Raw genomic sequence first — 27948 nt, 5'->3', positions numbered from 1 at the left:
GATATGACCGGGGTTGCACCATCTATTGTTCACAAGCAGAACCAGTCTTCCACCTTTGTTCTTTCCACTTGCTCTGGTGTCTCTGTCCGATCTGCAGTGAAGCCGGGTAAATCCACACAACGGTTGGGAGTGTTGTCGTTTAACAAGGTCTCCGTGAAACACATGAGACTACACTCGTTGACATTTCCCATGAGGATCGATGGTAGAAAAAGCTTATATCTCCATCCTTTACCCTTTTGCTTAGCCCCAGCTCTGCATCCACAGCTTCTTCAGCTCAGTCGGGATGGGATGTTTAACTCCAACTGGTACACTTTAAAGCCAGGAGTTCTTCCTTTGTATACTTTGTTTTCTCCATCGTCAGACGAAACAACGATATATAATTAAAAAACATCAATCGACAAAAAAATATACTAATATCTACAAATATATTGGAAAAAACTACAAGCTTTGCGGACTTGCTGCCACTTGTTGCCAGCGCATCATTTGACACAGACAAAACAGAGACTGGGTTGTCAGCCATCATAAAGGAGGTAGTTGGGGAGGACAAGGAGGGTGTGTTTGAGGTACTACAGATTTCAGACGTGATGCACTAATTGCAATATTATCAATTTTAAATGTGTATGAATGTGGGAGTTTTTACATATACAGACTCAGTAGCCCATGTCTCCTTTTTATACCTCCATTGTCACACCTGTCTAAATAACTGACTTATATTCAGTGAACACACTTACAAAAAGTTGGGGAAATTGTAAGATTTTGTTTTTAATTTTCTAAAAGATTGGTAAAAAATCAATGCAACCTAGAAGTTCATTTCAAACCTCTGATTTACATTGCAGGGTGGCCCTGAGAGCTCAATGCACTGCAACTTAAGAAAACACATGCAAATTGACAAAACACAAACAACTTCAGAAAACATCTTCATCATTGTGACAGCACATGAGCTGCAAATACTCACAGCAAATACAACCCAACAGAAGTGTTTCCAGGGGACACTAAAAAGTGATGAACCTGCTGGGATGCTCTTGTTGTTCAATGCTTTGTGATTTTTGAAGTTAAAAACATTGAAAGAAAAGTGTATACCAGCAGGTTCCTCACTCTTTTCCTTTTAAGTTATTTTTTGCCTTAATTCTGCTGGCAAGAGAGAGAGAGAGAGAGAGAGAGGGAGAGAGAGAGAGAGAGAGAGAGAGAGAGAGAGAGAGAGAGAGAGAGATAGGATGATGTGCAGCAAAGGGACACGAGTTAGAATTTAACAGAAATATTACATTCAATGAATTTTTTTCTATAAAATAATTGCACAAGAAATAAAAATAATAAATATGACAGAATTGTTTTAAATGGGGAATTACAGATTCATTGATCCACACATTTTGGGATTGGTTATCAGAGGTATTAGGAAAAATTTTTACTTTAATCCATCAGTTTGTGTATTTCAAGACGTGCTACAGGATACAGTGAGGTATCCATGGAGGTGGATTATTCTTTTTTCATCAATTATCATCTTGAACACTGGAAATCCACATACCCTTCTACTCCACTACACTGGAAAAAAGACATGTCAAACATGAAAAAGACAATGGCCATTGAAAATAACAAAGTAACTTAATTTGAAATCATATTACAAGCATTGTGTACATAAGATTAGTTTTTATGCCTAAACCAGGTCTGAGGGTATTAGGTTCTGTGTTGGTTTGTTTTTCTCATATTTTTCCCCTCTTTATATAATGTAGGACAGATTGACAATTATGCCACATGCCAAATGGATTGGTCTAAAGATTGTATTGTGGTTGAAGTTGTAGAGGGTGGAGGATAAAAAGACTCGACAGAGAAGAGTGGTTTATTATTATTATATATAACATATGAGTGTTTATTTATATTTGATCTTGTTTAAGTTGATCAGATATGAAGACACTGAGGTTGAGCTTGTTTGTTTGACTTTGTTTGTTGTTGTACGTTATGTTGTGTTTTGTCTTGTTTTAATTTGTTTAGTTTTGTCTTCTTGTCTTGTTTAGCTGTTCAGTTAAGATTTTGGGCCTTTTTGTGTTGTTGAGGTGGGAGGTATAAAATGTGTATATGGAACTCAATCAGGAGAAACCAATAAAAGAACAGAAGAATTTGACAAATTTGAAATAAAATGAAATTTACTGTAAACAGAAGGAATAGACTTTGGCGCTTAGACCCCCGCAGGGATTATCCATATTTCTATTAGATGAAGCAAAGACACAGGTGGTAGTGATGAGGGATGGAGCTCGAGGATGGGGACATCTTCATCAGATGGTTTGACTGGAGATGGTCAGGCACATGTGCTGCACAGTATAAATGTGTGCATGATTATGTATGTATATGCATGCAGTTGGACACTTTCCCTTATATGATACACGTTATTGTCTCTCCCTCCACAACCTGACAGTCATAATCAAATGACATATGAATTATTTTTCAGAATGAAGCAAACAATGCAAGACTGTGACTAGGAACTTAAAATGTATAGATATCAAAAAGAGATCAACATCCTCCCTTTTATTTGCACAAACATTGTACATCCAAACGGATGATCATACCAAACTTTGTTAGTCTATGAACATCCTGCTTTCTTCCAGGCAGTGTTGTCACTCTGATTTGCAATTCATGTAAGTCAGCTGTGGGGGTCAGTAGTGAGTCAGGAATAGAAACACATGAAATGATTTGGTTCTGCTCTCCAGCAGCCTTTGTTGCAGCATCAGCTCTGGCATTTGGCTGCGAAACTGAATCAGGACTGTTAGTGTGAGCCTCACATTTACAGATAGCAACTTGTTTGGGCAGAAACAGCATCGAGGAGAGCAGCGACCAAGGTGTGATGAGCAATTGGTTTGCCTGTGGATGTTAGGAAGTGTGTGTGGAAGTGTGCTACTCCCCTTGCATATCTGCTGTCTGTAAATGTTTATTCTTAGCAGAGTGAGTCCGGCAGAGTCACTGAGACAGCACACTGATTATCAGTCCAGTACAGCCAGTCAAGTCTAAGTTTGTCCTTATCATGACCTTCTCTGTACCATTTGTTTTCTCTCTGTCTGTGTCTGTTCTAAGGGACGTGGAAGCTTTGTGTTGTCATGATGTCAGTGTTTGTGCCGACAAGCTGTCTGAAGTGTGAGAGTGCTGCTGACAGAACTGAATGCAGTGTTTGAGATTTTCCGCTGATATGCATACATTAGGTCTTCATTATGATAATTAACAAACAATGTTGGTTTGGATATTAGAACAATGCCTAACCAACACGTTCGATCTCTTCCCATCAGATTTATAGAACCTTGTCACTGTCCTCGGCTCCCTCAACTGGTTGGGTTTGAGAAGAGAAGAGGGTGTGGGGGAGGAGAGAGAGGGAAGAGAGAGAGAGAGAGAGAGAGAAAGACCATGAACAGCTGCATATACTGTTGATGCATTTCTTTATTTGGATCCCCATCAGCTTCCACACAGTGGTCGCTAGTCTTCCACACACAATAACAACAAATAAAAAAAATTATCATAAAAAATCACACTATATCAATGAAAAAAAACAAAACAAGCCAAACACAGAAAATAATTAAAATAACTCTACATGTAAAACAATAAACAATAATAACTTACAATGAAAACTAAATTAAAATGTCACAAATGCACATTATCAGGAAAAAAATGAAGACAAAGGTGCAGAAACCACAGTAACATCTAGATGAGATTTATCAAATTTTGTTTTATTAACCTCTTAAAAGAAAATCTATTCTTGGTCTGTCTGATGTAAATAGTGGGCAGAGTCCAAGCAGAGGGACAGTTCTCTTCATACAATTTGTTCATGGACTTGGTACGATCAGATGACCTGTGCTAACTTGATGTGTATTGTATCCATGACAAAAACCTGTATATACAAGTTTTTGTTCTGTGCAGTTTGAAGTTTTTTTTAGATTTTTCTCAGCAGCATTTGACCAAATAACTGGGCAGTACTCGAGGAGTGACAAGACAAGTGATCGCACAACATCAATCATAACAGATGGTGGAACATATGCTGAACATTTATTTGAGATTGCAATGCCTTATCCCATCATAGAAACAATGTGATCAATCTGATCAGACCAAGGCAGTAAATTAAATAATTTAACGCCTAGTAGTTTGGTCTTAGTGACCTGCTCAACTGATATCATATCTATGGACAAACTGAGTGTATAATAATAATAATGACTGTTGTAGTGGCAGATCTGGATCCTGCTGCTCCAAACCAGAGATACCGACATTTTGAGGACAGAGAGAAAGAGAGAGAGAGACAAACAGACAGACAGAGAGACACAAAGGGAGAGAGAGAGATTTCAGATGTGTATGGTGGCAAATGCAACATCAGGTACACAACACAGAACTCAGGGTCTCTGGACTAGTTGCGTGCTGGACTCGAGGTGATGGGTGACTGAAGTTTCACAGTTAGGGGCTTACTGGAGGATCATTGGGTGAACTTACTCATGCAGCATTCACTCACAAAGGATGCCACCTGACTACACACACATGTTGTATAAATATGTAAGACTTTTTCTATAAACACAAAAGATAGACACACACACACACACTGTGTGAGATCTTGAGGCCCATTGTCGTGCCCTTCATCTGCTGCCATTGCCTCCTGTTGCAGCCTGATGTACACAATTCCTGGAAGCCTAAAATATCCCAGTTCTTGCATGACCTGCAGAGTCACCGGACGTGTCTACCACTTAGCAGGTTTGGATGCTCTGGATCTGCGTGTATGACAGCGTGATCCACTTCCTGACTGACTTGTTTTCTGACCCACATCCTTCCCCCCCAAAAAATGCACATCTGTAGCCCAGGTCACACAGTTCAGTAACTAAGAAAATAATTTTTTCAAAATAAAACTGCACATTTTAAAATGGCCTTTTATTGTGACCAGGTCACACCTGTGCAGTACTCATACTGTGTGATCAGCATCTTGATTTGTCACACTTGTCAGGTGGAGGGATGATCTTTGCAAAGGAGAAGTGCTCACTAACACAGATGTAAAGACATTTGTGACGACATTTTGAGAGTAAGAAGTTTTTTTTTTGTGTGGCTCAAAAAAGTCTCAGATCTTCAATTCCAACTCATGAAAAATAGAAGCAAAAACAAAAGTGTTATGTTTATGTTTTTGTTTAGTATAGTTATTGCTTAATTTTACTGGACTTACACATACAGCTATGTCATTCATTTAAGTCTGTTACATTTCACCCATTCTATAGAATAGTAGAGTATGTATGTATGAGAGTTCAGGATTCACACCTTAGTGATAATCAAAGTCCTTTTGGTGTTACTTTAACAATCATATATATATATATATATATATTATGAATGAAAAAACACTTGTTTGCATTAATCAGTCTTCACTTGTGTGACACAGTGTCAGTTACTGCCACAGAGTGAAGAAGTTTATCACAGCTCAATGGGACACAATAACACCATCCTGTGGATCCCACATCACAAGGCTCAGTACAGCTCAGATGATTTGTTGGAACAACTTATATGGATCAACCATACAGTGGTACAGATAGTCTCAGAATACTGTTAAACCACACACACACATGGGACCTTAGAGGAGCTTGACACATTTAACAAAAGTATAAAACAAAACCTTTGAGAGAACGATATATTCAATAATAATGTTGACAGTGTCAGATAAATGATAACTTTATCAGGCTCAGAAGAATAGATTGTTAATTTTAAGTAATAACCATCTGTGGATGTTGAGTTATAACTATAACTGGACATTAACAAATGTGGGAGTCAGACTGTATTTCATTATTGAACTTGAACTTCCTCATGCATTCTGATTACTGGCAGTTTATAGGCTTAACACCAACAGTTGGTCTGGTGTGGTGCAGCAGACGATGGTAAACTGAGGGATACACTGAGCTATGAGCTGCTGTCAGGAAAAATGTTCATTGAATGAGTGTTCAGTGAACTGTGTTGGTAGATCCCTGTCCTGTCTACACACCTGTCTGGTACATAACGTGCCATCATATCGTTGCACACTACACTCAGTGTACACTGCAGGTGTAGGTGTTCGGGCAGGTTATATATCAGCAGAGAATATATCTTCTCCTCTAACTCTGACCAGAAAACTGTTCCTTTAACCTGATCACTCAGTCGACCTTCTTGGAAAGCCAACAATTTATTAACAACATCAAATGATGAAAATAAACTATTTCTTACATTTTAGTATAAAAACAAAATTACATGACTGTCAACTGTTATGTAATGTGTGGTAGAAGGTGGTTGTTGTGTGGTCACATTATTCAATAATATCATGACACAAAAATCTTTACACAACATTACAATGGAGTCCAGCCTCATAGTCCAACAGCAAATATAAATTATAAAAACAAGAATTCCTCCTTTTACTTCACACTTTAACCAGCAGGAGCAGATCTGAAGTTATCAGTGGAAGGTTCAGACGTCTGTCGATCTGCCGCGTTTAATTTCTCTGAAATAAACCAAGAAAACATGCACAATGTAGAACAAGAAGATCACCACATCCTGTCTATCACATTTACACCTGGCATTAAAATATGTTTTGGGTGATTGGATTGCAGTCAGATAGTGGTTCACCACATGACAGTACAGGTGTAAATGCACCCAAGACGCATTGAGGACGAAATGTGATCCGGGAAGGAATTTTACCACAGAGACACAAGTGTCAAAACAATTGCATTATCAATCCACATACAACGACTAGATGGGCTGAAATGTGTAATTGTGCGTAAATGTTTCAAAAATCCCGCATCGGACGGCCCTTTACTGCATGTCATTCCCCCTCTCTCTGCCTCCCCATTTCCTGTCTCTCTCTACTGTGCTATCATAAAGGCATAAAAAGCCCAAAAAATATACTTTAAAAAAAAAAAAGAAGCTCTGTCTACTAATGAACAGACAACACTTACATGGAGTAATCCTTCACATGTTTGTGACTGAGCTCACTGTGCACCATAGAAAATAATAATAACAAAATAACACTGGTTGAACAAGATTTAAAGTGAAGGGATTTGAACAGTGATGTGCTCATCCTCCCAAAGTCAGACATTAACCAGCTGTAGGGACAGGTACTGTTTGGATTTTATCTGTACCTTATCCACATCTCAGAATATTACTGGTTCTTTTTTAAAAAGGACTAATTAGAACAGGATTTGAATTGACTGTAACATCACAGTTCGCTATTAGCTTAACCAGCGCAATGTTGTTATGTAAAAGACACCAGGAGTCGGTGGAGGAAACAGATGTAAATATCTCTGTTCTGTTTGTTGCTAGTTGAACAGGAGGTTGGATAAAGTTCTTATTGGACTTTTACTTTTTATTACACTGACAGTACCGTAAGGTTCAGTGATAGTAACGTCAACTGCAGTAATCTTAAAGTAGTCCGGCACAGCCTCTGCTCTGCTGTGTGTCTGTGTGTGTGTGTGCACTGTGTACCTGCAGTGGACAGAGAAGCAGTGCGACCATAAATGATTTAGAAAATAAATATTTGGTGGTTAATAGTGACTGGCTGCCACAAAATATTGATGTTGACTTATTTTCACAGTTGACATCTGTGGCGAATAGGCGCAGCAGCTCTATTTAGCACAAATGTCCACTTGGACAGAAGAGCAAACAAGAGGAGGATGTGACATGGGCTAGGGTTAGGGTTATCGATCAATGTGAACTCATATTAATACCAGGTGTAAACATAATCAGGCTAAAATCACATTTACGTACAATCTGGTTACGAGACACATTTTAATGATGAAGATGTTCTAACAGTGTTTTCACAGCTTGTCACATGATCTTTGTCTCGTGGTAATGCTGACTCACCGGAGTTCTTCCTTCAGCCGAGCCAGTTTGTCAGTCAGACGATGATTCTTCACCTGAATGGGATTGTTGGGGACGAACCAGGCGGCTATAAACTTACACACCACTACAACATGCTGTGGAAACAGACACAAAACAACTATGTAACTGGCCTCATCGATTCACATGAACAACACTGCCTCGTCCCCATCTGGAATACGAACCTCAAACAGGATGACAAAGGCGAAACGCACAGCCAGGACCAACCAGAACTGAGAGGTCAGTGTGTAGTCCTCATCACTCCTGTAGTCTCTATAGCTGCACATGAGACAGATTGTCCAGTTTAACACATCTGTGATTGATTACTCTGTATGTTTGGACAGAGCTGAATCACGGTGAGGTGGTCTCACCTGCACTGTGTAACGTTGAATCCATCCTCTGTCTTCATCTGAATAATACTAAAATCCTTTTGAACTGCTGAGTGACTAATAAAAGCCGTGGACAGAGTGTCATTGATGTAGCCCTGCATGCAGCTGCAACAAGACCACGAAACACACGATGAGACACAACACAGAAAACACTCTGCTGACTTGATATCAGATGTTTGTACCAGCTGAAACATGACTGACTGTGTGTGAGTGCTTCCATTAGCACATGGGCCGTAGCGATAACGATAGACGAGGCGTGGGATAAAGTCCGATGACACTCCAATGACCAGGCCGTTGGCGATGACCGCCAACACACCGATGGCCTCCAACACCTTCGTCCACACACCTGTACACAGAAGACAGTAAGATGTTTATGTCTATGTTAAAACAACATGTCATCACAAATAATGATTGAATAATTGACTGAGAAGCTGAACTAAATGACGTGTTCTGTCTGTCGATCTCCGCTCTGTAATCACAGAGCGGCACCTACACACAACATGCTGCTTCATTACAGTCAGCTGATCGGAGTGTGTGTGTGCGTGTTGCACTCATGGTTACATGCGGTTAGATACGTGAAACTGTGGTGGGGCAAATTCAATTTGAGATTAACTGAATACTACAAATAAGAAGTTACTACATTAAAGGGAAAACAAGTTAAATATCGTCCTGACATTTGCAAAGACATGAGCTATCAGCGATCGTTCTCATAAACAATCAGTATCATCGTCCATTGGCACAACCCAAATGAGGATATGTTGAAGGTTTCCTGTTTCCTTATACATGAACCTTCTTCTGTGAATTTGGCTTTACAGCTGGCTCAGATTTGTCACAGCCAATGTTCTCATCTATTATTGAAATGATTCAGTGATGTGAAATTGATGTTTTATCAGTGTGCTCCACACAGAAACCTTTCACTCATATATAAACAGACACACAGCTCACCAATGTCATTGGTCTTCCTGGGAACCAGCCGGCGTTCCAGGCCGACCATCTTGATGGCGTCTAAGCGGATCTCAAAGATGTTGTTGATGAGCGCCAACAGGGGAGCGAGGGGGAACGCAGCCACAAATATAGTGGTGAAACTGAACTGGACCACTGGAGTGCACAGACAAAGCCCATAACATGAACATTTAATTCTTTAAAAAGTTTAATTTTGTCTTCCTCTGGAATATATAAGACTGTCTGTTACATCAAGAATTATCAAGAGAAGAAGAAATAATAATACTGTCAATGACTTTGTTTCCCACCTGCAATAAGGGAGAGTCCTACATATCCCACCTTTAAGACACACCTCAAACATTGGATTAAGTCAAACCACATCTGTGATCATTTTTAACTCAGTATGCAGCAAAATGTATTTGCCTTTTTTTATCTGGTGTATTTTATATTTGTAGTGGTGTAATGTGTTTTGTTTTATGTTACCTGCCCAGGGACTATAGATGTAAATCGGCATTTACAATCTAGCATGTTTACACTGTGTATTTTGTACTGATGTTCATTAACATTTATTGTCCCTATCAAATAAATAAATAAATTTACTTTCATTGCTGGTAGAGGTAGGATTGAAGAAAAGTGGCTATAATGATAACTGGCCCTTGTTCTGACATTATTCTGCCAGGAACTGTCAGGCCTTTGTGTGCTCTAACAATCCATCTTCAAACCAGTGAGTTGCATTTTCAGGTGTGATGGTCAGGGCAGAGACTGTGGACCTACCCATCTCCAGGAACTCATTGAACAGGCTAAAGGCATCTGTGTTGGCCAGGTGGTAGTTACGAAGCCAGTCCCGAAGTTTACAGATGTCACATGGTTCAATACGTCCCTGTTCATCACGGCAGGCCTTCCTGTAGCAGTGGCCACACTTCCTCTCCAGTTTCTTTGCAGCGTTTCTGCTCAAACACCTCTTTAACCAGCTGAAAAACACATGAATGGAGAGTGTGACATGTTTACACTGTGCGGTCAACCTGATGAGGTCTGGACACTAACCCTCCAACAGCTGCTGCCTTACAAAGATAAAGGTTAGAAGGTCCCATATTTTACATTACATTACATTATTTTGATATCGCTGTGTATATTTGATGATATTTTTGACATTTCTGCCAGACCATGTGGAGTTTTGAATGGCATTGATTGGAACTGCAGATGAAAGACTGCCAGTGACATTAAGGCGATTGCATGGACAGAACATCTACCGGCAGTGGTGTGATGGCAGCATAAGATCCTCTACACAGAAGATACCACATTACAGGAAGCACCAATGGTATGAAATGGGACACAGTTCTGGTCTCCTACGTGGGCGTTGTCCCCAGACCCCTCCCTCAAGCGAAGGCAACTGGCATGAAATGTGACAGTAGCTAATATTAAAATCTATCCCTGTCTAGACTTACCTCTCTGCATCTTTTGGGAAAGAAAAGACAGATCTGTTTTTCTTGTTATTACAGCCTGTTGCTGCACAAAGCTCAGGCATTTTTAACACTAACTGATGGATTACTTGTCCCTGCCAAAAGAATACAACAATAGACAATAAAACACGGTAGTGTAAAAAGTTATGTCAGTTTAATAGGCTAATACTCTGTTTTGGCAATTGTTAAGCAATGAAACATGTTTTTTTTAAGTTTTAAAGTTTAATCCATGGTTTCACGTATAAGTAACTCAATCCAAAAATAACTCTGGTCCATCTAAACATCTGGTCATCGGTTGGCAAACGATGTTGGCAGCTGACAGATCTCGCAGGGGTATGGCACTGAGACAGAGGCAGGTCTCCAATAAAGTAAATTTTCTCCGTATCTGTTCGTCTGAAAAATTTAATTTTGATGTCAGAATGTTCTGAAGACGTGTGGCTTGTGAAAACTGGGTCCAATACTTATTTTGGTGACTATGGAGCGAAAGAATCTGTGATAATCTGTGACCTACTGCTGGTCTCCTAAAGGGGCGGGAGGTGAAGAAACCCACGTGACACAGATACAGGAAATAAACAGAAATGACGCGTCTCGGTTTCTCTACTGTCTCTGCCAATAGCATATATGGGGAAATTATGGCCAGAGAATGGAGACAAAGCTGTGAAGAAGCTTATCCTTTTTTCAGAGCTCCAACTCCAGGCCATGGATATCACCCCTCAAGTATGAGGAAGCAAGTTTGCCGTCCACATACACAGCCACAATAACAGCTGGTTTTACAGGCTGTGTGTGTTTCTCTGTGGACTGAGCGCTTTGATACTTTCACAGTATTAATATAGAACCTAGACCTGCTTTATAATCAAACACCACATGGACATCTACCTCTATACTATATGGACCTTTAAATGAAAACACTCACGGCACTGTGAACTCAAAGATGTTGTTGAGAGTCTGTTTGAGCAGCATGATCACAGCCATCTGGATGAAAAGGTCTGTCAAACAGCCACTAGGATGGCACTACAAGACACACAGAACACATCTGAGAGTTAGTACCGTGTTGCAGACGTAGTGTGTGAATGTCTGAACAGTAAGTGAAACTCCTCCTCACCTCCTCCAGTCTCCACCGAGCGATACGCACATAGTTTCCTGGATGGCCATTTATCCTGTGAGAGAGCATCAATTTCATATCAACAAGATGCAGTTTAAACCTCTGAACTTAAGGGTGGGTCCGTATACAGTACTAGTAGGCAACACTGGCTGAAGGGGGGCAGCTCATGTTTCACGCTGGGAGAAAAGGTGGAATTACTTAAAAATAATGAGAATTAGCTACTGATAGCTGATCATAGCTGGCAAAACAAAAATTTTTTATTAATTAATGTAGTTATTGATTAATGATATCCTCTGTCAATCGTGTTGTGTGTTTGGATCCACTTTGTCTTAGCTTTAACTGATTGGATCATACAGTAACAACATTATAGTATAGGAGTGTATCATGTTGTCAGTCTCTGTGTCCTATCTAGAGGTTTCAACTGGAATATTTAAAACACACACATTTACGCAGTCATGGGATGAATGTCCACTGTTACGCTGATGATACTCCGCTGTACCTTCCTGAAAAAACTGATGACTCTTCTAAAGTTATGAAATTAGAGGCCTGCTTTTCTGCTGTGAAAAGTTGGATGTGTCATCACTTCCTGTCCCTAAATTCAGCTAAAACTGCGATGCTGGTCATTGGCCCAGTTGGGTATACAGAAATTAACCAGTTTGATCAAGATACAGTAACTCCTGACTACTGTGTGATTTTTCACAGCCTGACAGCCAAGAATCAGGGTGTCTCATTTGAGCCCACCCTCTCCCTCAATCAGCACATTAAAGACCTCACAAAGGCCGCCTTCTTTCACCAATGTAACAGAGGAAGGAAGAAAAAAACAGTCACTGCTCCAGGCGCATGCTGTTTTGGGAGTAACATCCAGTAAACCAATCACAGTGCATCTCCAATTCCCTTTTAAAGCCAGGTCCGCTGCACCTTTGGCATACTGCTATTATAATAGCACAGTCTTTCACACAGAGTTAAATTCTACTGGTGGTCAGTTGATCACATATTGTGACTGACCAGTGAGTGCAATCCTGACCAGCCAATCAAGTCCTGACCAGTGAGTCCAGTCCTGATACAAGGCAGCAGATCTGTGCTCCCCGAGGGGAAAAAAAGTCTGAGTGAATCAACGCTCTGCTCACAGCTCTACAGAGAAGTAACAGCACAAATCACAACGTTAGAAATATTTGATGTGATATGATGAGAAGTGTGAATAAATCTTCGGTTCGTTATGAAACTGTGGACAAATGTAGGTGATGAATGTGGAACACTGTGGAGGAGTTACCAGGTAGTAAAAAGAAGCTTCTCTGCAGAGCCTCATGCAAGAGACATCCATGACACATGACAACGATATCCAACACACAACACGTCACAAAGAAGCTCCTTCTGAGGCTGTACTGTAATGTTCACCTGACTCATCCAACATCTAAGAGCAGCTTCAGCTCACTCTGCTTGTGTGTAACAGGCAGAGTGTGTGAGCTCTGTGTGCCTGTGTATGTTGGTCCATGTTGACTTCAGACCAGGTTTTTATTGGTCAATCACTTTCCACTGCCTCAAGATATCAATGCAGCAGCAATGGGCCTGACCACACCTCATTTTAAGACCAACACACCCATAGGTGCTCAGAGAGGTGCAAGTGTATTTGCTATTTCTTTTCTGTCTATGGCAGATGCTTTCACACCTGTCTGATCTCCTTAAACCTTATATTCCATCCCATGCTCTACATTCTCAGAATTTAGGGCTCCTGTCTGTCCCCAGAGCTAAGAAGACGTCTGCTGGCTACAGGGCCTTTTCATATCAGGCCCCCGTCCTCTGAATCCACTTCCCTGCTGACATCAGACTGTCTGACATCAGTGAAGCTTTGAATCCAAACTTAGAACTCATCTTCACGCTGTAACATTCGGTAACTTTCAGTTAGTGGCGTATTCTTTGATTGTCTATGGGTTTTGCCTCTTGTGTGTTTGTGTAGTCTGTCCTCTTTCCAGGTCTTCATGGTAGAGAAGAGGTGAGTTGTGCTGGTGATCATATTCTTCATTAATGTTGTCAATCTATAATGTTGTCCATACTTTGTTGCTCTGTTCTGAAGATTCCACATCTGTTGCATATGTGTGTGTCCTGGAGGAGGGACAGAGGACTGTTGCTCTTCCTAAGGTTTAAGGAGTTTTTCCTTTTATGATTGGAGAGTCGAAGGACAGAGGGAGCTGTGATGCTACACAGATTGTTAAGTCCTTTGAGGCAAATTTGTGATTTTGGGCTATATAAATAAAAAAGCAGTGTGGGCCTTTTTCTGTTGAGACCGTGGTGTTTTCAGCTGTTACTGCAACAGAGATTGGATTGATAGCATTTTACAAAATCTGAACCCAAGAATAAATCCACCTTTCCTCTTTTCAACCCATTATTTAATCTTTTTAGGTAGTTTATTTGTGTAATGAAGGCATCCATTGGATAAAAACAATCTGTCCTGATTTTCCTCAGTATCAAACCTAAACCATGGAGATTGTACTGAGCTGAAAGGGTGTCAGGCTTTCAGCAAATATTTAGTCTCTGCTGTGACACATTCAGTAACTCTTTCCTGCATCAATGTGCACCTCACTGGAGGCCTGTGCTACCGCTGCACAAATACACAAACATTGGAAATAATGTGCAGTCAATAGATGGACAATGTTTCTGCAGGCTGCAGTTAACGTTACCTGAAGATGAAGCGGCTGTTGAACTAATGCAGGTCACAGGAAACAGTATATTACATTTTCACATGTTTTGTGGTTAATGCCTAAAAAAAAACATATTCAATCCCCTGCACAGTCTGTGCCAGTCAAGCCACCCAACACTAAACTCCAACACTAAACATGAGTCTCATGTTTTAAATGTAAGGCTCACGTTTTAGTGTCTTAGTCAATCATCTGTGATGTGAAAATATCAGATTTCCACACAATCAGATAAAGTAAGTGTGTGTCCTGATCACCGTTCAGTTATAATAGCACACTACAGCTGGTCTACTGACAGCGCTGTCAGGCACTCACTCATGGTGACAGGAGGTTTCACCAGCGTCTGGATCAGAGGTTGCCCTGCCAGCCTAACTGGTGCTGAGAGCTGTGGAGCAGCCGCCAGACACGAGCCAGGCTGCCTCATGCTCAGCGATATGCTTGTCTTCCATTTCCATCCATGTCTCTTCCTCCAGTTAGTTATGTTCTTCAGTCATTTTGTTGCTCCTGCATTGTTCTGTGTCAATGACACAACTAAAAAGAAGTGCAGCCATTTGACAAAATGCGAGTCGACTCCAGGTCTAATCAACTGATACATCTGACATCATTGTGATATTGAAACTTTAAAGTAATATCAGTGCATTTTAATAGTATTTCATGATTCAATGTGGTATTTATATTTCCCCCGAACAAAAAGAGACAGTTGCAGTTGTACCTGCCCAGGAAGAAGGCCACATAGAAGAGTGAAGAGAAGAGAGTGAAGAACTGAAAGGTGAACATCTTGACTGTGAAGCTCCTCTCCGTGGCAGCAAATGAGTTTATCTTCTCTGAATACACACATACACACACATGCACACACACACATGCACACAGAGCAAATGGATAAATGAATGTTACTGATGATATTTGACCAAATGTCTACTAACATATATAATAGTTTATTACTGGTACTTGCAGCACAACAAATGTAATAGAGCATCTAACTTGATTCTCACCTATGTCACACAGCTTGAGGGAAACCCATCGGTTTACCTACAGATGGCATAGAACACAAAGACATGAAAGATTTTATGGTTATTACATCATTGGCAGGGAGACCTTTAGAGGAGCAGGGATCTCTTAGTTTCACATACAATGCATTTAAAATGTGTTGAGACCCCTTTATTTTTTTCACATTTTATTATGTTCCAGTTTTATGCTTAAATTGTTTAAATTCATTTTACCTAAATCCCCCATAATGACAAAGTCAAAAATGAAACTTAGAAATCTTATTGACAAGGAAAAACTGAAATATCACATTAACATAAGTATTTAGAAGCTTTGCACACCTAGATTTAGGAATCGGGGATTTGTTCACTGTTGTGTGTCTTTCTACATCATGAGTTTACCACAGCTGGACTCCAATCAGGAGAAATGAAGTAACCTGAGCTAAACTTGCAGAGTCACAGTAAAGTATCTAAACACTTATGCCAATGTGATGTCAGTTTTTACTTTTTAATTTTTTTTTACATTTGGAAAGATGTTTACATTTCTGCTTTGAGTTTGTCATTGTGAGGTAATGAGTGTAGACTGATAAAGGATTTTTTTTTGTTTTAGCATCAGGCTGCAACATAACAAAATGAGAAGAAAGTGAAGGGGTCTGATACTTGCTGAATGCTCTGTATGACACCTGGTTTTCAGGAGCTTCCCTCCTCCTGTTTCCTCAGTGGTGTCATGTCTGACTTTCCTGTCAGGTTAAAAACTACCTATACTGAAAGCATCTTTGTTGTTTGTGAAGTCTAGCTGCTGGGAATGAAGTGAAAACCCCCTGAAAGCACAGACACTGATCATCTTTTACACAACTACACTACAGACTTAATCACCTGTAACTTCAGGTGTATCCACTGTCTCTGGTTCTGCATCTCTTTTTTCCATTGTTCTCCACTCACACCCACCCATGTGTAACACAACAAATACTGAAACACAGTTAAAAGCTCTGATGTGTGTGTTTTGTTATGTCCTGTAGACTGGAGGCTGTTTGTATAGTGTGAGGAGCGTTGGGGAGTATTTTAAAAGTTTAATTTCCAAGTTACTTTCTGGTAATGCTGGTATTTTCTAAGTCACATAAATATTCACAGTAATGACATTTTTTTCCACTTTAGTAAAAGGCCAGTGCCACCAAACAGGGAGCACTAACAATTCTGAATTAAAAATCACTACATTTAGATGTAAATGAAAATGTCTTGTATTAATGTGCTTAAGGCAGAATATGGTGGAGGAAACTTACCCGGGTCATGATTTGAATGGTGACATAGTGCAGCACAGCTCCCAGCATCATAGCCACAGTGTTGGCGTGGTCTCTAATGAACGCCCAGCTGCCCTCAGAGATCAAGGGGGCGGCCACAACTCGAAACACCACCAGAGCCTGAGTGAGGCCGATGATCAGCATCAGCTGGAACACAAAGACACGCTGACTGTCCATCCACACTATTTATCTCATCCTCTTCTTTTGTTCTCAGTTATGTGAAGCTGCAAACTGTTTGATGCCATCCATCTGTATTTTACAATAAATTGCAATTGTTCCCAAATTAGCGGGAAATGACTGAGATTATATAACTGACAATAATATGATATTACATCTGTTGTTCCAGGTAGAGTCAACTGATCTTTCAGTTGTGATGCAGTTTCATTTTGAGCTCTTAGAACATTCCCGTTATAGTCAGTAATCAGTGATTTGTGCACAACGCCTCTAACAAATATACTTTTCCTTTAGCCCTGGTCTGGACTGCTCTCTCTATGATGGATGTGGATGTAGTAATACAGGAAGTAAGTTGAATGTTGGTGAAAAGCAGGGACGGATCTGTCCCTAGTTTTGTGTGGAGTGGGTGTATCTGGGGGTGTTTTCAGAGGGTGTCACAGTGTGTGTGTCTTACCATGAGTGTAACCAGGATGAGGACCAGAGTGCTGCGCATGTAGGAGTGTATGAAATGTTTGGTTGTACAGTTTGGATCGTTGACTATTTTCAGAATCAGTTCTTCCTGTCAACACACATACAGCTGAGATTCAACTGACAAATTAAAGGTATATTACAAGGATATACATATATACATATATATATATACACACGAATATACACGAATCAAGAGCTGTAACAAACAGAGGACTTGATCAGAAAAATTAGTTGGTTTAATTGTAATTATTGGCACTAAAACATGTATACTAAAGTGATGACAATTGAGCCACCCATGTGAGAAATTAGCAAATGCAGTGATGAAGACCATTAGATCTGGGTAAAAGCTCCAGAAAAAGTGAGTAAGTCGACCTTGAGTTAAGATTTTTCCAAGGTCAAGAATTATGTTATCAAATTAAGTGTGGAATGTAAACATAAAAGCCATAAATGAAGAAAATAAATTCTGTTAATGTATTATGTTATTTTTAAATGTATTAAACTGTAAGCAGGAAAAACTGAATTCATTAAGTGCAATGTTCCCAGTATAATCCATCTGATGAGTCAACTGTCTGAGCGGTGAGGATCAGTCTGGTGCAGCTTGTTTACTTCAAATCTAGTTGAACATTCAGTTTGTCTTTACACTGCCATCACCAACATACAGACCTGTATGTTTGATAAATGACTGTGTTTCTATTTGCATAAGGATTCACATCATTTCTGCAGATTTGTCAGCTGCACATTCATGCTGCCAATCTCCTGTTCTACCACATCACAAAGGTTTTCTACTGTATTCAGATCTGGAGACTGGGGGTTGATGAAACCAATTTGTGACATGGAGCATGATCCTGTGGAAGGAGCCATTAGAAGATGGTGAACTGTGGCCATGAAGGATGAACACAGTGAGCAACAATACTCAGATAGACTGTGGCATTCAGACCATGATTGATTGGTATTAAGAAGAAAACATTCTCCACACCATCACACCACCAGCCTGGACTGTTGACACAAGGCAGGTTGGCTCCATGGATTCAGACTCTGACCCTACCATCTGCTGCCTCAGCACAAATCCAGATCCATCAGACCAGCTGTCCAGTGTTGGTGAGTCTGTGTCCACTGCATCCTCAGGTTTCTATTCTTGGTGACAGGAAGTGGAACCTAATGTGGTCTTCTGCTGTTGTAGGTAGGACGTGTTGTTCACTCTGAAGCGTCTCTGCTCAGCACAGTCTTAAAGAGTGGTTATCTGAGTGACCGTAGCCTTTCTGTCCATTCTCCTCTGACCTCTGTCATCAACACAGCTGCTGTTCACTGGATGCTTCTGTTGTTTGTTTCCTTTCTGAATAAAAACTCTAGAGACTGTTCAGCAGTTGAGAAACACTCAGACCACTCCAGGTAACATATCCAGGTTTCTCAAAACCAGGATAAGATGTTTACACACGCAACACATAACCGGGACACTCTATTCGGTCACTATATTGTAAGCTGAGGTGTACTGGACAGGTCCCACTGGTGGGACACCTCACCAGTGCAGGTTTAGGTTGAGTGGCAACTCTAAAGTGCCCATAGGTGTTAATGTGAGTATGAATGGTTGTTTGTCTCTATATGTCAGCCCAGCCCTGTGATAGACTGGCAACACGTACAGGGTGTACCCCGCCCTCGCGCAATGTCAGCTGGGATTGGCTCCAGCCCCCCGCGACCCTATAAGGATAAGCGGTGGATGTTTGCGTTTTGCGTCACATCAGCCTTTTGACGGTAATTTGCAAGGTGCCCATACATCAATAAGTAATCAGGGCAATCAGGGTAAACAGGCAAGCTGTGACCATGGTAACAACAATTGTGTGACAGGGTTACACAAACTCAGTGTTTCATCTCATACTAACGGCATCTGGCTTGTGTCAAGTTCAGACATAATAAACAGAATGCCTGTTGGGTCCAGGTTGGGTCCAGGTTGGGTCCAGGTTGGGTCAAGGTTGGGTCCAGGTTGGGTCCAGGTTGGGTCCAGGTTGGGTCACCAGGTTGGGTCCAGGGTGGGTGCATGTTGGGTCCAGGTTGGGTCCAGGTTGGGTCCAGGTTGGGTCCAGGTTGGGTCAAGGTTGGGTAGACTCGGGTCAGGTTAAACACTACAGCTAACTACATCTACCTAGACTCAGATGCAGATTTGTCTTTAAACAAAGATAAAGTATAATTATCTGTTAGTTGATCCACACAGCTGTACCTCTTCTTCACACCAGTCATAGACCTTCCACTGAGAAACATGTCTGGCTCTATGTCTCTTCCACAGCTCCAGGAACAGAGTAGCTGAAAACACACAGACACAACCAGTTAAAGAGGAACTCCACATCACAGTAGATCACTTTGTGATGTGGGTTTACATTAGATTAGAAATCACATTAGAGCAGATAAGAGACTCACCCCAGATTGCCATGAACATAGCAAAGGCCACAGTGCCTTCATTGTCAAACAGATGGCTGAGCTGTGTGAATACAAACACATCATGAATGAAACAAGGAGGGAAGATCAAAACTCCTTTAACACTCAAACACAGATGGAGAGCAGGACAATGACTTATGTATACAGCAGGTGTTCTCTTCAAACAGCTGTTGGAAGTTCGTCCTGATGTTAACTTACAGCAGCTGGTTGAAGACAACAGATAAACACAACAAAGTGACAGAGATGATTCACCTTAGCGTAGAAGCAGCTGTCTGACAGCTGCCACACTGGACACCTGTTATCACAGCGAGGACACATGATGATGCTGGAGTTACACACTTCCTTACTGAGGACAACCACATATACAAAGATTCAAAGGTTAATAGAAATAAAAGGTCAGTCACATTGTGGTGATGATTCAGTTGCTGCTTCAGGGGCCGGCTTCTCATGGCTCTCCTGAAGACCAATGTAAGAGTCTACCACCAGCATTACCTAACGTCATACAGTATCAAATTCAAGTTATGTTAATGCAAGAGGACATTTTATGACTTCTATGTAGTTGACTCACATGAGAGGGTTGGTGTTAAAAAAGGCCAGTCCATACAGGAACACTACAATACCCAAACCAGCAGCTGGAACCAACAGCTTGGTGTACCAGCTCAGCCACAGGTAGTAAAGAGCCACCTTCTCTCCAAAGTAACATCTACAGGGAGGAAACACACAGAGATAAACACATCAACACACAGAGATTATTAAACCTTGGACTTTCCCATGTTTTATTGTTTTAAAACATGGTTTCACAGAGGATTATAAAGATTCACGTGACCCCCTGGTTAATGTTTCCCTGAGGGTTCTCTGGTCTGATGAGACCAGACCAGTAAACTCTGTTTGGTCTAACCCCAAATTCACAACAGAAGAGTAGGTAAGCTCCACTGAAGTGTCCAGTTCAAAACTACTGTGACCACTACTCCTGTTACAGTCCTCAGAACCAGTTCTCCTTTCCACAGCTCTACTCATGAGGAGCTGAAGGATTAGCTGCTCACAGCCTCTTCCAGACTGATAAACACAGCTCAGTTCAGGGTTTCTGTAGCCATATTGTGAAACTATATTTTTACAATCTGCACAGACCATCTTACATATCCGTCTAAACCAATCTAAGGTTTTCACACTCTGACATTGTGGTCTGCCATCACATAAGACAGAAAACTGCGGCCCCCACCCCTCCAAAACAGGAAGTATAATGTTAAAGTAGATTCACTGACTTGACGTCACTGAATGGTTGTCCTGTAAACAGAGCCGACCATCGAGCCCATTTCCTCTTCAGCTCTTTCTGCTGCTTCCTCTGAGAATAAGGGAACAAATTAAAATACAGACTGTATTTGGCCTGAATGATAATACACTAAACACATCAAATCAATATCAAAACGTCTGTTTTGTGTCGAAATATTTCCTGTGTTCACTCTGTCAATGGTAGGGAGAGAAATATTTATGTCTTTGTAATAGAAAGAACTAATTTAAACCCATCAACTTCTATCAGCAACTTCTGGATCAAACAGCTTTTCTCAGATTTAGAAGGTGACAGCTGCTATTTTGCCATCATATCGTCACATCATATTCTCTATCCAAACTGCTTCCAGGAAAAGGTCATGTTATTTTGGTTTATTGCATATTTCCCCTTTCAAACTCTGGTATTACGTTCATATGTGTTTCTTGTGTTGTATAAAGTCGTTTTTTGGAAATTAGTTTCAGTCACTTTAAGAATCTCATACCTGTGTTGTTTGTTCTACATAAGTTCAGGTTTATTCTATCCTAGAATTACTTTGCACGTTACAGACACTCTTCACTGATCAACAAGAAAAATGGGTTATTAGTTTCATTGTGCAGACTCTAAATAATTAAAATGTTTCCACATGAAATGTTTCCCATGTTTCCCCAAATTTAGCAGATTTGCCCTGTAAATAAATACTGAGTACTCATGTAATAATGTAGTAAAAACTTCTGCGTTCTTATTTAATAATGTAGTAATGACTACTGAGTACTCATGTAATAATGGAGTAACAACTACTGAGTGCTCATGTAATAATATAGTAATAACAGCTGAGTACTCATGTAATAATGTAGTAATAACTTCTGAGCACTCATGTAATAATGCAGTAACAACTACTGAGTGCTCGTGTAATAATCTAGTAATGACTACTGAGTGCTCATGGGTCAGAACGCCAACATGTAGATGAGTATGTGTGTGATCCCATTGGAAGATGGTCTGTAGTAATAACTTTATTCATTCCTGATTTAATCAACATGCTCTGCCGCTGTGTATATATTTACTTATATTTAATTGTAGTAATAATGCTGAGTGCACATGTAATAATGTAGCAATAACTTCATTATTTAATTAATATGTTCTACTGCTGTGCATATATTCACTTCTCCAGTAAATACTTTGCATCTTTGGTAAAACATTTCTTTCAGGATGAATTCAGTCTATCTGATGTCATTTTCAGGTTGTAGTTGGTGAGCATGGAACAGCAGATGTAAATATCAGATCTGGTTCAGTATCAGCAGATAATCAATATCAAAGGAACATCAGGATAGCAGCATTCAGTCAAAGACTGCCTCACCTCATGGAGGCAGAAAATGGTTTCAAAAACATCTTTCATCAGCAGTTCGTCTAGGTTCTCTGTGAGAAGAAAACAACATGTCAGCATGAAAGGCTGCTGTGGTTTCTGTTCCACCTGTCCTACCAATGATCATTATTCATGGTTGTCTGTCTGAAATATCACCTCCAGTGTTGATGAAGGTCTGATGAAGGATGAAATGGACGACCCGGATCCTGGAGAAAGAATAAAAAGTTTATATACATGATACGGCTGCATCCTTTTCTTTTCTTTTTTTTTTTTTTTACATCTGTCTGTGTAACTTTGCTCCCCTTACTCTCTAAGGCTTTTTGTGTTTCCAAACATACACTGACACAATGTGTTGGGCTTCTGTGATGCTATAATACAACTGAGGAAGCCATTTTTAAAATCCAAATCCACCCTTCAAAGATGCATGATATGAAATTTCTTTGGCAAAGAAGCTGAAAAAAGAAGCTGCTGACATTGGAAATGAGTCAGAAGGAAAAAAGACACAGCAGATTCATGAAAATGACAACAGAAGTTTTACAATAAAACTCTACTACACCTGTACTGCTTACTCGCTATATTCGTTATATTCAGATTTTATTCCAAAGTGTGGCCAATGTTTGTTGGTTTGCATGTGTCACAGTGTATGTGTGTCACAGTGTATGTGTGTCACAGTGCATGTGCACCCACCTTGCACCCCAAAGAAAAGAAATCATGAATACTCAGTGCAAAAGCACAGCAGTAACAGGATAATACCTCAAATCCAAATAAACTATTTTAATCAAACACTCTGAAGTAAGAACAGTTGTTTAAACTGACATAAAAATTAATGTTTAATATGTTTAAAGCAGTAACATCAGTGCATCAGTATGTACTGATCTCTAAGTGAATGTGAGTGATTGTTACAGTCTCTGCTGACCACAGCTGCTTCACACTGTGTCAGTTCATTAACTCCCTGCAGCTGTCTGAAGGCAGCGGACACATGCTGATAAATCTGCAGCCTCTGATTGCAGAAGAGTCCAGTCATAGCTCAGTGTCATCAAACGCTAAGCTGTAAGTGCTCTGTATATGTGTGTATTACCTGGTTGCCTGAGTGACTGCTCCTCTCACATCTCCACACCAGTTGCAAGAGTCAGAGACCTTGAGGAGGTACTGGTAGTCTTCGAACATCTTACTGGGAGCACGCAAGCCGAAGAACACTTTGTCATCATGAACAATCCTCTGACACACACACAGCAACACACACATTAGTGGGTTGGTTATCTTAGATTCATGCAGTCATTCAATACATTACATCATCTATCAGGTCAGGTGAGGAGACTCACAGTGACAGTGATGTTTTTCATCTCAAGCTGCTGGATGAAGGCTTGCTGTCTCTGAGCCTTCTGGTTGTTGTCATCATCCACCTTGTGAGCCACGAGTACATAATCAAATGTCCTGTGGGGGGGCTGTTCAGACACAAAACACACTAATAATGGACACAATAGATCGAACCCAGAACCTCTTGCGCCATAAAACAATGACAGATGGGTTATCCACTGAGTCATTTACATGAACCACTGTTGGACGTGTTGAAGTGTGATGCTTTGCACAGCAGGCAATAATTAGCCCCTAGAGGTAATGAGTCTCCTACCACCATTGAATATTTGACTGTTTTCTAAATTCAGTCTGGTTCATGTCCACTGCTCCATCAATGTGCTACAACACACACAGGAAAAAACAGCAGCCTTCAGTCTGCTCACCAGTCAGATGTCTCCTGTTACAGTCCAAAGCAGATCAGAACAATATTGTCAGCAATCCAACACCTTGCCTCCATCAGGTAAAACCTTTCCTCCAACACCTGTACACCCGCCTTATCTACATGTTATGTCTTGTTAGCCAACAGGCTAATCACCAGCTCATCCAATGACTCAGCTTGGGTTCTGTCTGAAGAAGCAGGTTCAGGTTACTACACCTGTTCAGGTGTACTGTAGAAGTAGATCCATGGTAAAACTCATATCAGTGCTACAGCTGTGGGAAGACCTGGTAGGACCATTAAAGGACAAGAAACACTGAGTTTACATCTTCACATTTCAATAAACCAGATACAGCATGTAAATGAGGCAGCAGACATGAGCAGGTTCACTGTGATGGAAGATAAAAGTCGTCTCACGTATTCATGTCTGATGTCACACAGGTTCATAAGAGCAGAGGGATTCTGTGTTTCTATGTTGCTGACATACCTGCTAATTTCTCTGATTAATCTCGTGATTTCATAGTGATACAAATCAAATGGGTGCTACTCAGTTTCTGCATTGGATATATGCGTCGTGGTACATGCCAACTGAACCCAGAGGTAGAGAGTCACTCATCAATGCGCTGTGCGCACCCTCCCCATTCAAAACTCGGTAACAAAAATAAAAAAAATCCCCTGGTTGAGTGATCACACTCGAGCCTTTAAAAGGCTCTGCAGAAAATATGAACACCAGTGGAAGGTCAATAAGTCTGAAATAAAACAAAATGGCAGTTTACTAGAAAGCAGTTAGGGATGTGACATCAGCTCCCTTCTCTGAATCGATATCCAGAAATAACCACACTCCTAAAGTAATTACTTCTGTTGTTAGTGCCGTCCCCCAGCTCTTTTACTGAATTTGATGTTGAGCTGTCTGATAAATTTCTGGCTCATTTTGTTGATGAGGTGGAGAACATCAAGTCCTAAATCCTTCTACTCTTTCCATCCCCCATGTTAATTCAGCCTCTTTTACCCAATTTCAATGTTAAAGAGAGGATGGAGACAATCAGTGGATTCTTACCGTTGAAGGAAGTAAAGGCTCAGTGCTGTCTTTCTGTCTGTCCCACAGCTCAATGTCTTCCTTTAACACACAGACAAGGTTAATATTACAACTACACATACTGTACAATACAAACATGTTGTACCATACTGACAGTGGGGTCTCATATTACATTCTCATTATATCTGTAAGAAATTTATGAACTTAGGTCAAACAATAACAGAACTGTATTCAAATCCAGACTCACCTGGTCCAGTCTCACCTGGTCATGACCTGTTAGCTTATGGTGGCTAATGTTAGCAAACGTTAGGTAAATGTTGATGCATAAAATTAATGACTCAGTTCACTTCAGTTCACAAAATTTTTTGCTTGTTCACACTGTCTGCTGTGATTCATCTAAACATCTTTTTTCACGCATGTTTTTATGGACAGCTGTCTTTGTCTTCATCGTTAACATACATCTAGCAGTCTGCGTGTCCAGACCTGTCTGACACACTCAGAACTTCTCAGTTTACCCCTGTTGTCTGACTTACAGAAGAAGGGCAGGAGAATCTGAAGAAGTGTGGAAACCATTATTAGAGTTTCTTGAATGACAATCATCTGCTGTATGCCGCTCAGTGAGTCTGTTTTTTTGTTTCCTGCCTGATGTGTTTTTGTTTAATATTTCACGATAAAAAACAGTGTTTTTCTGACACAAATTTTTAACAGTGGACACAGGACATCTCTCAGGAGCTCGGAGTGAAGCTGCTGCTCACATTTGTTCCGACGACTAAAATCCTTCATCTGGTGTATGAAGTGTATGTGACTTAAAACTAGATAAAAGTCAATGTTGAGCTTCTGTCAGACAAACACACTGACACATGATCATAGAGGATATGATGTCATTGACTGGTGACCAATGAAACGTTACCATGATTAAAATCACTGATATCTCTGGTTTGAGAACTGATGGAAACATTTTGGAGAATGTAACAACACCACTCAACAACATATAGAACATAGGTCTAGTCGTTTTTAGACATTTTAACGTGGAAAAGTTATAGGTTATAATTTAATCAGCAACTCTTTAAATAACGGACTCAGTTCAAGAACATGAGAACCACTGCCTCTGACACGGGAATCTTTGGACAAAACCACACATTTGAAGATCATCGCAATTTCCTGACATTTTGAGAAAACAATATGCAGACTAATTCATTAAGTGAAAATAACTATTAGTTGCAGATTTTCTGTACTAATCTAAACCAGTTTAAAACTACTGTATATGTTTCTGAAATATGAACTATTATATGTCTGTCCACAGTTTTCTCCACAGTGCAGTCTGTGATGTTTGAGCTTGAAAGAGAAACTGTTCATGTTTAAACCAGTGAAATAATGAATGAGTCAGATTAGATGATCAGTTTATGACTACTGGGAGAGAAAAAAATAAACTACAACTACTTTGTGTTTTTATTTCTGATATATTGATTATTTATCTGTGGTTTGTCCTATTAATATGGATAAGAGCTGCGTCATGATGTCACAGTGAGCAGCTAACGTCACAGTTCAGTCAGCACTGCACGTTCTTTACTGAGAATCTTCAACAACAGAATAAAAAACTGTTGTGTGTGTTCAATAGTGGTGAACTCCGCAAACCTGGGCAGTTTGAGGCTGCTCCACACCTTTCTCTGATAGTTAATGGAGAACATTCATAAATAAAATGTTTACCTCGCGTTTCCTGAAGAACATGTCGGTGGTAGCTCCAGAGGAGAAAACTTCATCCAGCGTCCTTCATGCAGCTGTGTCCGTTTCATGAACGTTATATTTACTTTAACCGTCGATTTCCATAAGCAAATATCAAACACGTATCTCCTCTCACTTCCGGATATTTGCAGGTGAGCGTTGCACTGTGTGTGGACAGGTACAGGTATGTCGAGCCGCCGACGTCACCTTTCAGCACGATGGGACAATCTGATGAGGCGTTCGGGTTCCGCGGGAAAGATGGAACATACGAACTTTTTAAATAGTGTAATATAAATGTGACTACAGTCATACATTTCAGCTTCAATTTTTAGTTTATTTTAAACATCAAAAATACAGACAGCGAAAAATCATAAAATACAGAGCCCAGACTGATATGTATTTTTATTAATATGATGTTCTCAAATCAAACCTTAGTTTTTAATATCACTTCCTCTGCTTCTCCCCAGGACAAAGAGTCAGATCTGAGCTGTATTTGAAGAACTAAAAAAGTTCAGATAGCTGTCACTTATTGATGTTACTCCACTTATAGATATTTATCTGATCTTCCACTTACAATGGCTGAGTTTTCTCATACACAGGAGGGCTGAATAAGACATGAGGTTTGTGTGTGTGCATGTACTTGTGAATGTTTCAGTTTAAAACACAAATAAATCACACACACACATAATTACAGTTTAACAGGCTGTTATTTTAACCAATGCTTAATGAATAGAGTGTGATCCCCATACTGAGTCTAAAGTTTCTACTGGAAGTCCATACTGCACTGAACATCTCACACATGAAACCAATAAATTATCTGCGCATGAAGTAGAAAATATTACAGCATATTGATTTACTGAGAAACTTGGTATGGTTGATGAAACAGATTGATTGAGTGATCTGGAGTACAACCTGGAGAAGGTGTGTTTCCATCAGTCCATGTTCCAGATCAGGAGCTCTATGGGTTTTCAGCAAAGCTGCTTCTTGGAACAAGGACCTGAACACACCTCAGGTGGGAGATAAATGAGACAACCGGAGTATTTACAGATGTCAGTGACC

General features: G+C 40.3%; 1 protein-coding gene across 1 annotated transcript; it reads right to left on the bottom strand.

Annotated features, from left to right (window-relative positions):
- Nucleotides 1-5310: 5310 nt before the first annotated feature.
- On the bottom strand, nucleotides 5311-27040 carry LOC111218320 (anoctamin-9-like). The gene is made up of 24 exons (XM_022740574.1): nucleotides 26875-27040; nucleotides 25189-25248; nucleotides 23722-23844; nucleotides 23478-23617; nucleotides 22556-22605; nucleotides 22394-22452; nucleotides 21035-21114; nucleotides 20341-20475; nucleotides 20025-20118; nucleotides 19755-19815; nucleotides 19558-19640; nucleotides 17329-17433; nucleotides 16683-16847; nucleotides 15412-15448; nucleotides 15132-15243; nucleotides 11730-11784; nucleotides 11541-11638; nucleotides 9942-10138; nucleotides 9171-9323; nucleotides 8427-8571; nucleotides 8208-8330; nucleotides 8022-8115; nucleotides 7822-7934; nucleotides 5311-6463 (listed from the first exon to the last, which is right to left on the bottom strand). Exons 1-24 carry the CDS (start codon nucleotides 26893-26895, stop codon nucleotides 6430-6432), a joined length of 2337 nt encoding a protein of 778 aa, XP_022596295.1. The 5' UTR covers nucleotides 26896-27040; the 3' UTR covers nucleotides 5311-6429.
- Between the last annotated feature and the right edge of the window lie 908 nt (nucleotides 27041-27948).

The sequence above is a fragment of the Seriola dumerili genome, unplaced genomic scaffold, assembly GCF_002260705.1.
Source record: "Seriola dumerili isolate Sdu_G_001 unplaced genomic scaffold, Sdu_1.0 BDQW01000003.1, whole genome shotgun sequence".
Lineage (NCBI taxonomy): Eukaryota > Metazoa > Chordata > Actinopteri > Carangiformes > Carangidae > Seriola > Seriola dumerili.
This window is presented reverse-complemented; position numbering and strand designations above follow the sequence as displayed.

Excerpts from the sequence above, each read along its gene's own strand:
- LOC111218320 (XM_022740574.1), bottom strand. The coding sequence starts at position 26,895 with ATGTTCTTCAGGAAACGCGAG. Across the intron at positions 23,845-25,188 it reads AGCCTTTACTTCCTTCAACG|CCCCCCCACAGGACATTTGA; the intron begins GTAAGAATCCAC and ends GTGTCTGAACAG. Across the intron at positions 10,139-11,540 it reads ATCTTTGAGTTCACAGTGCC|CTGGTTAAAGAGGTGTTTGA; the intron begins GTGAGTGTTTTC and ends TGTGTTTTTCAG.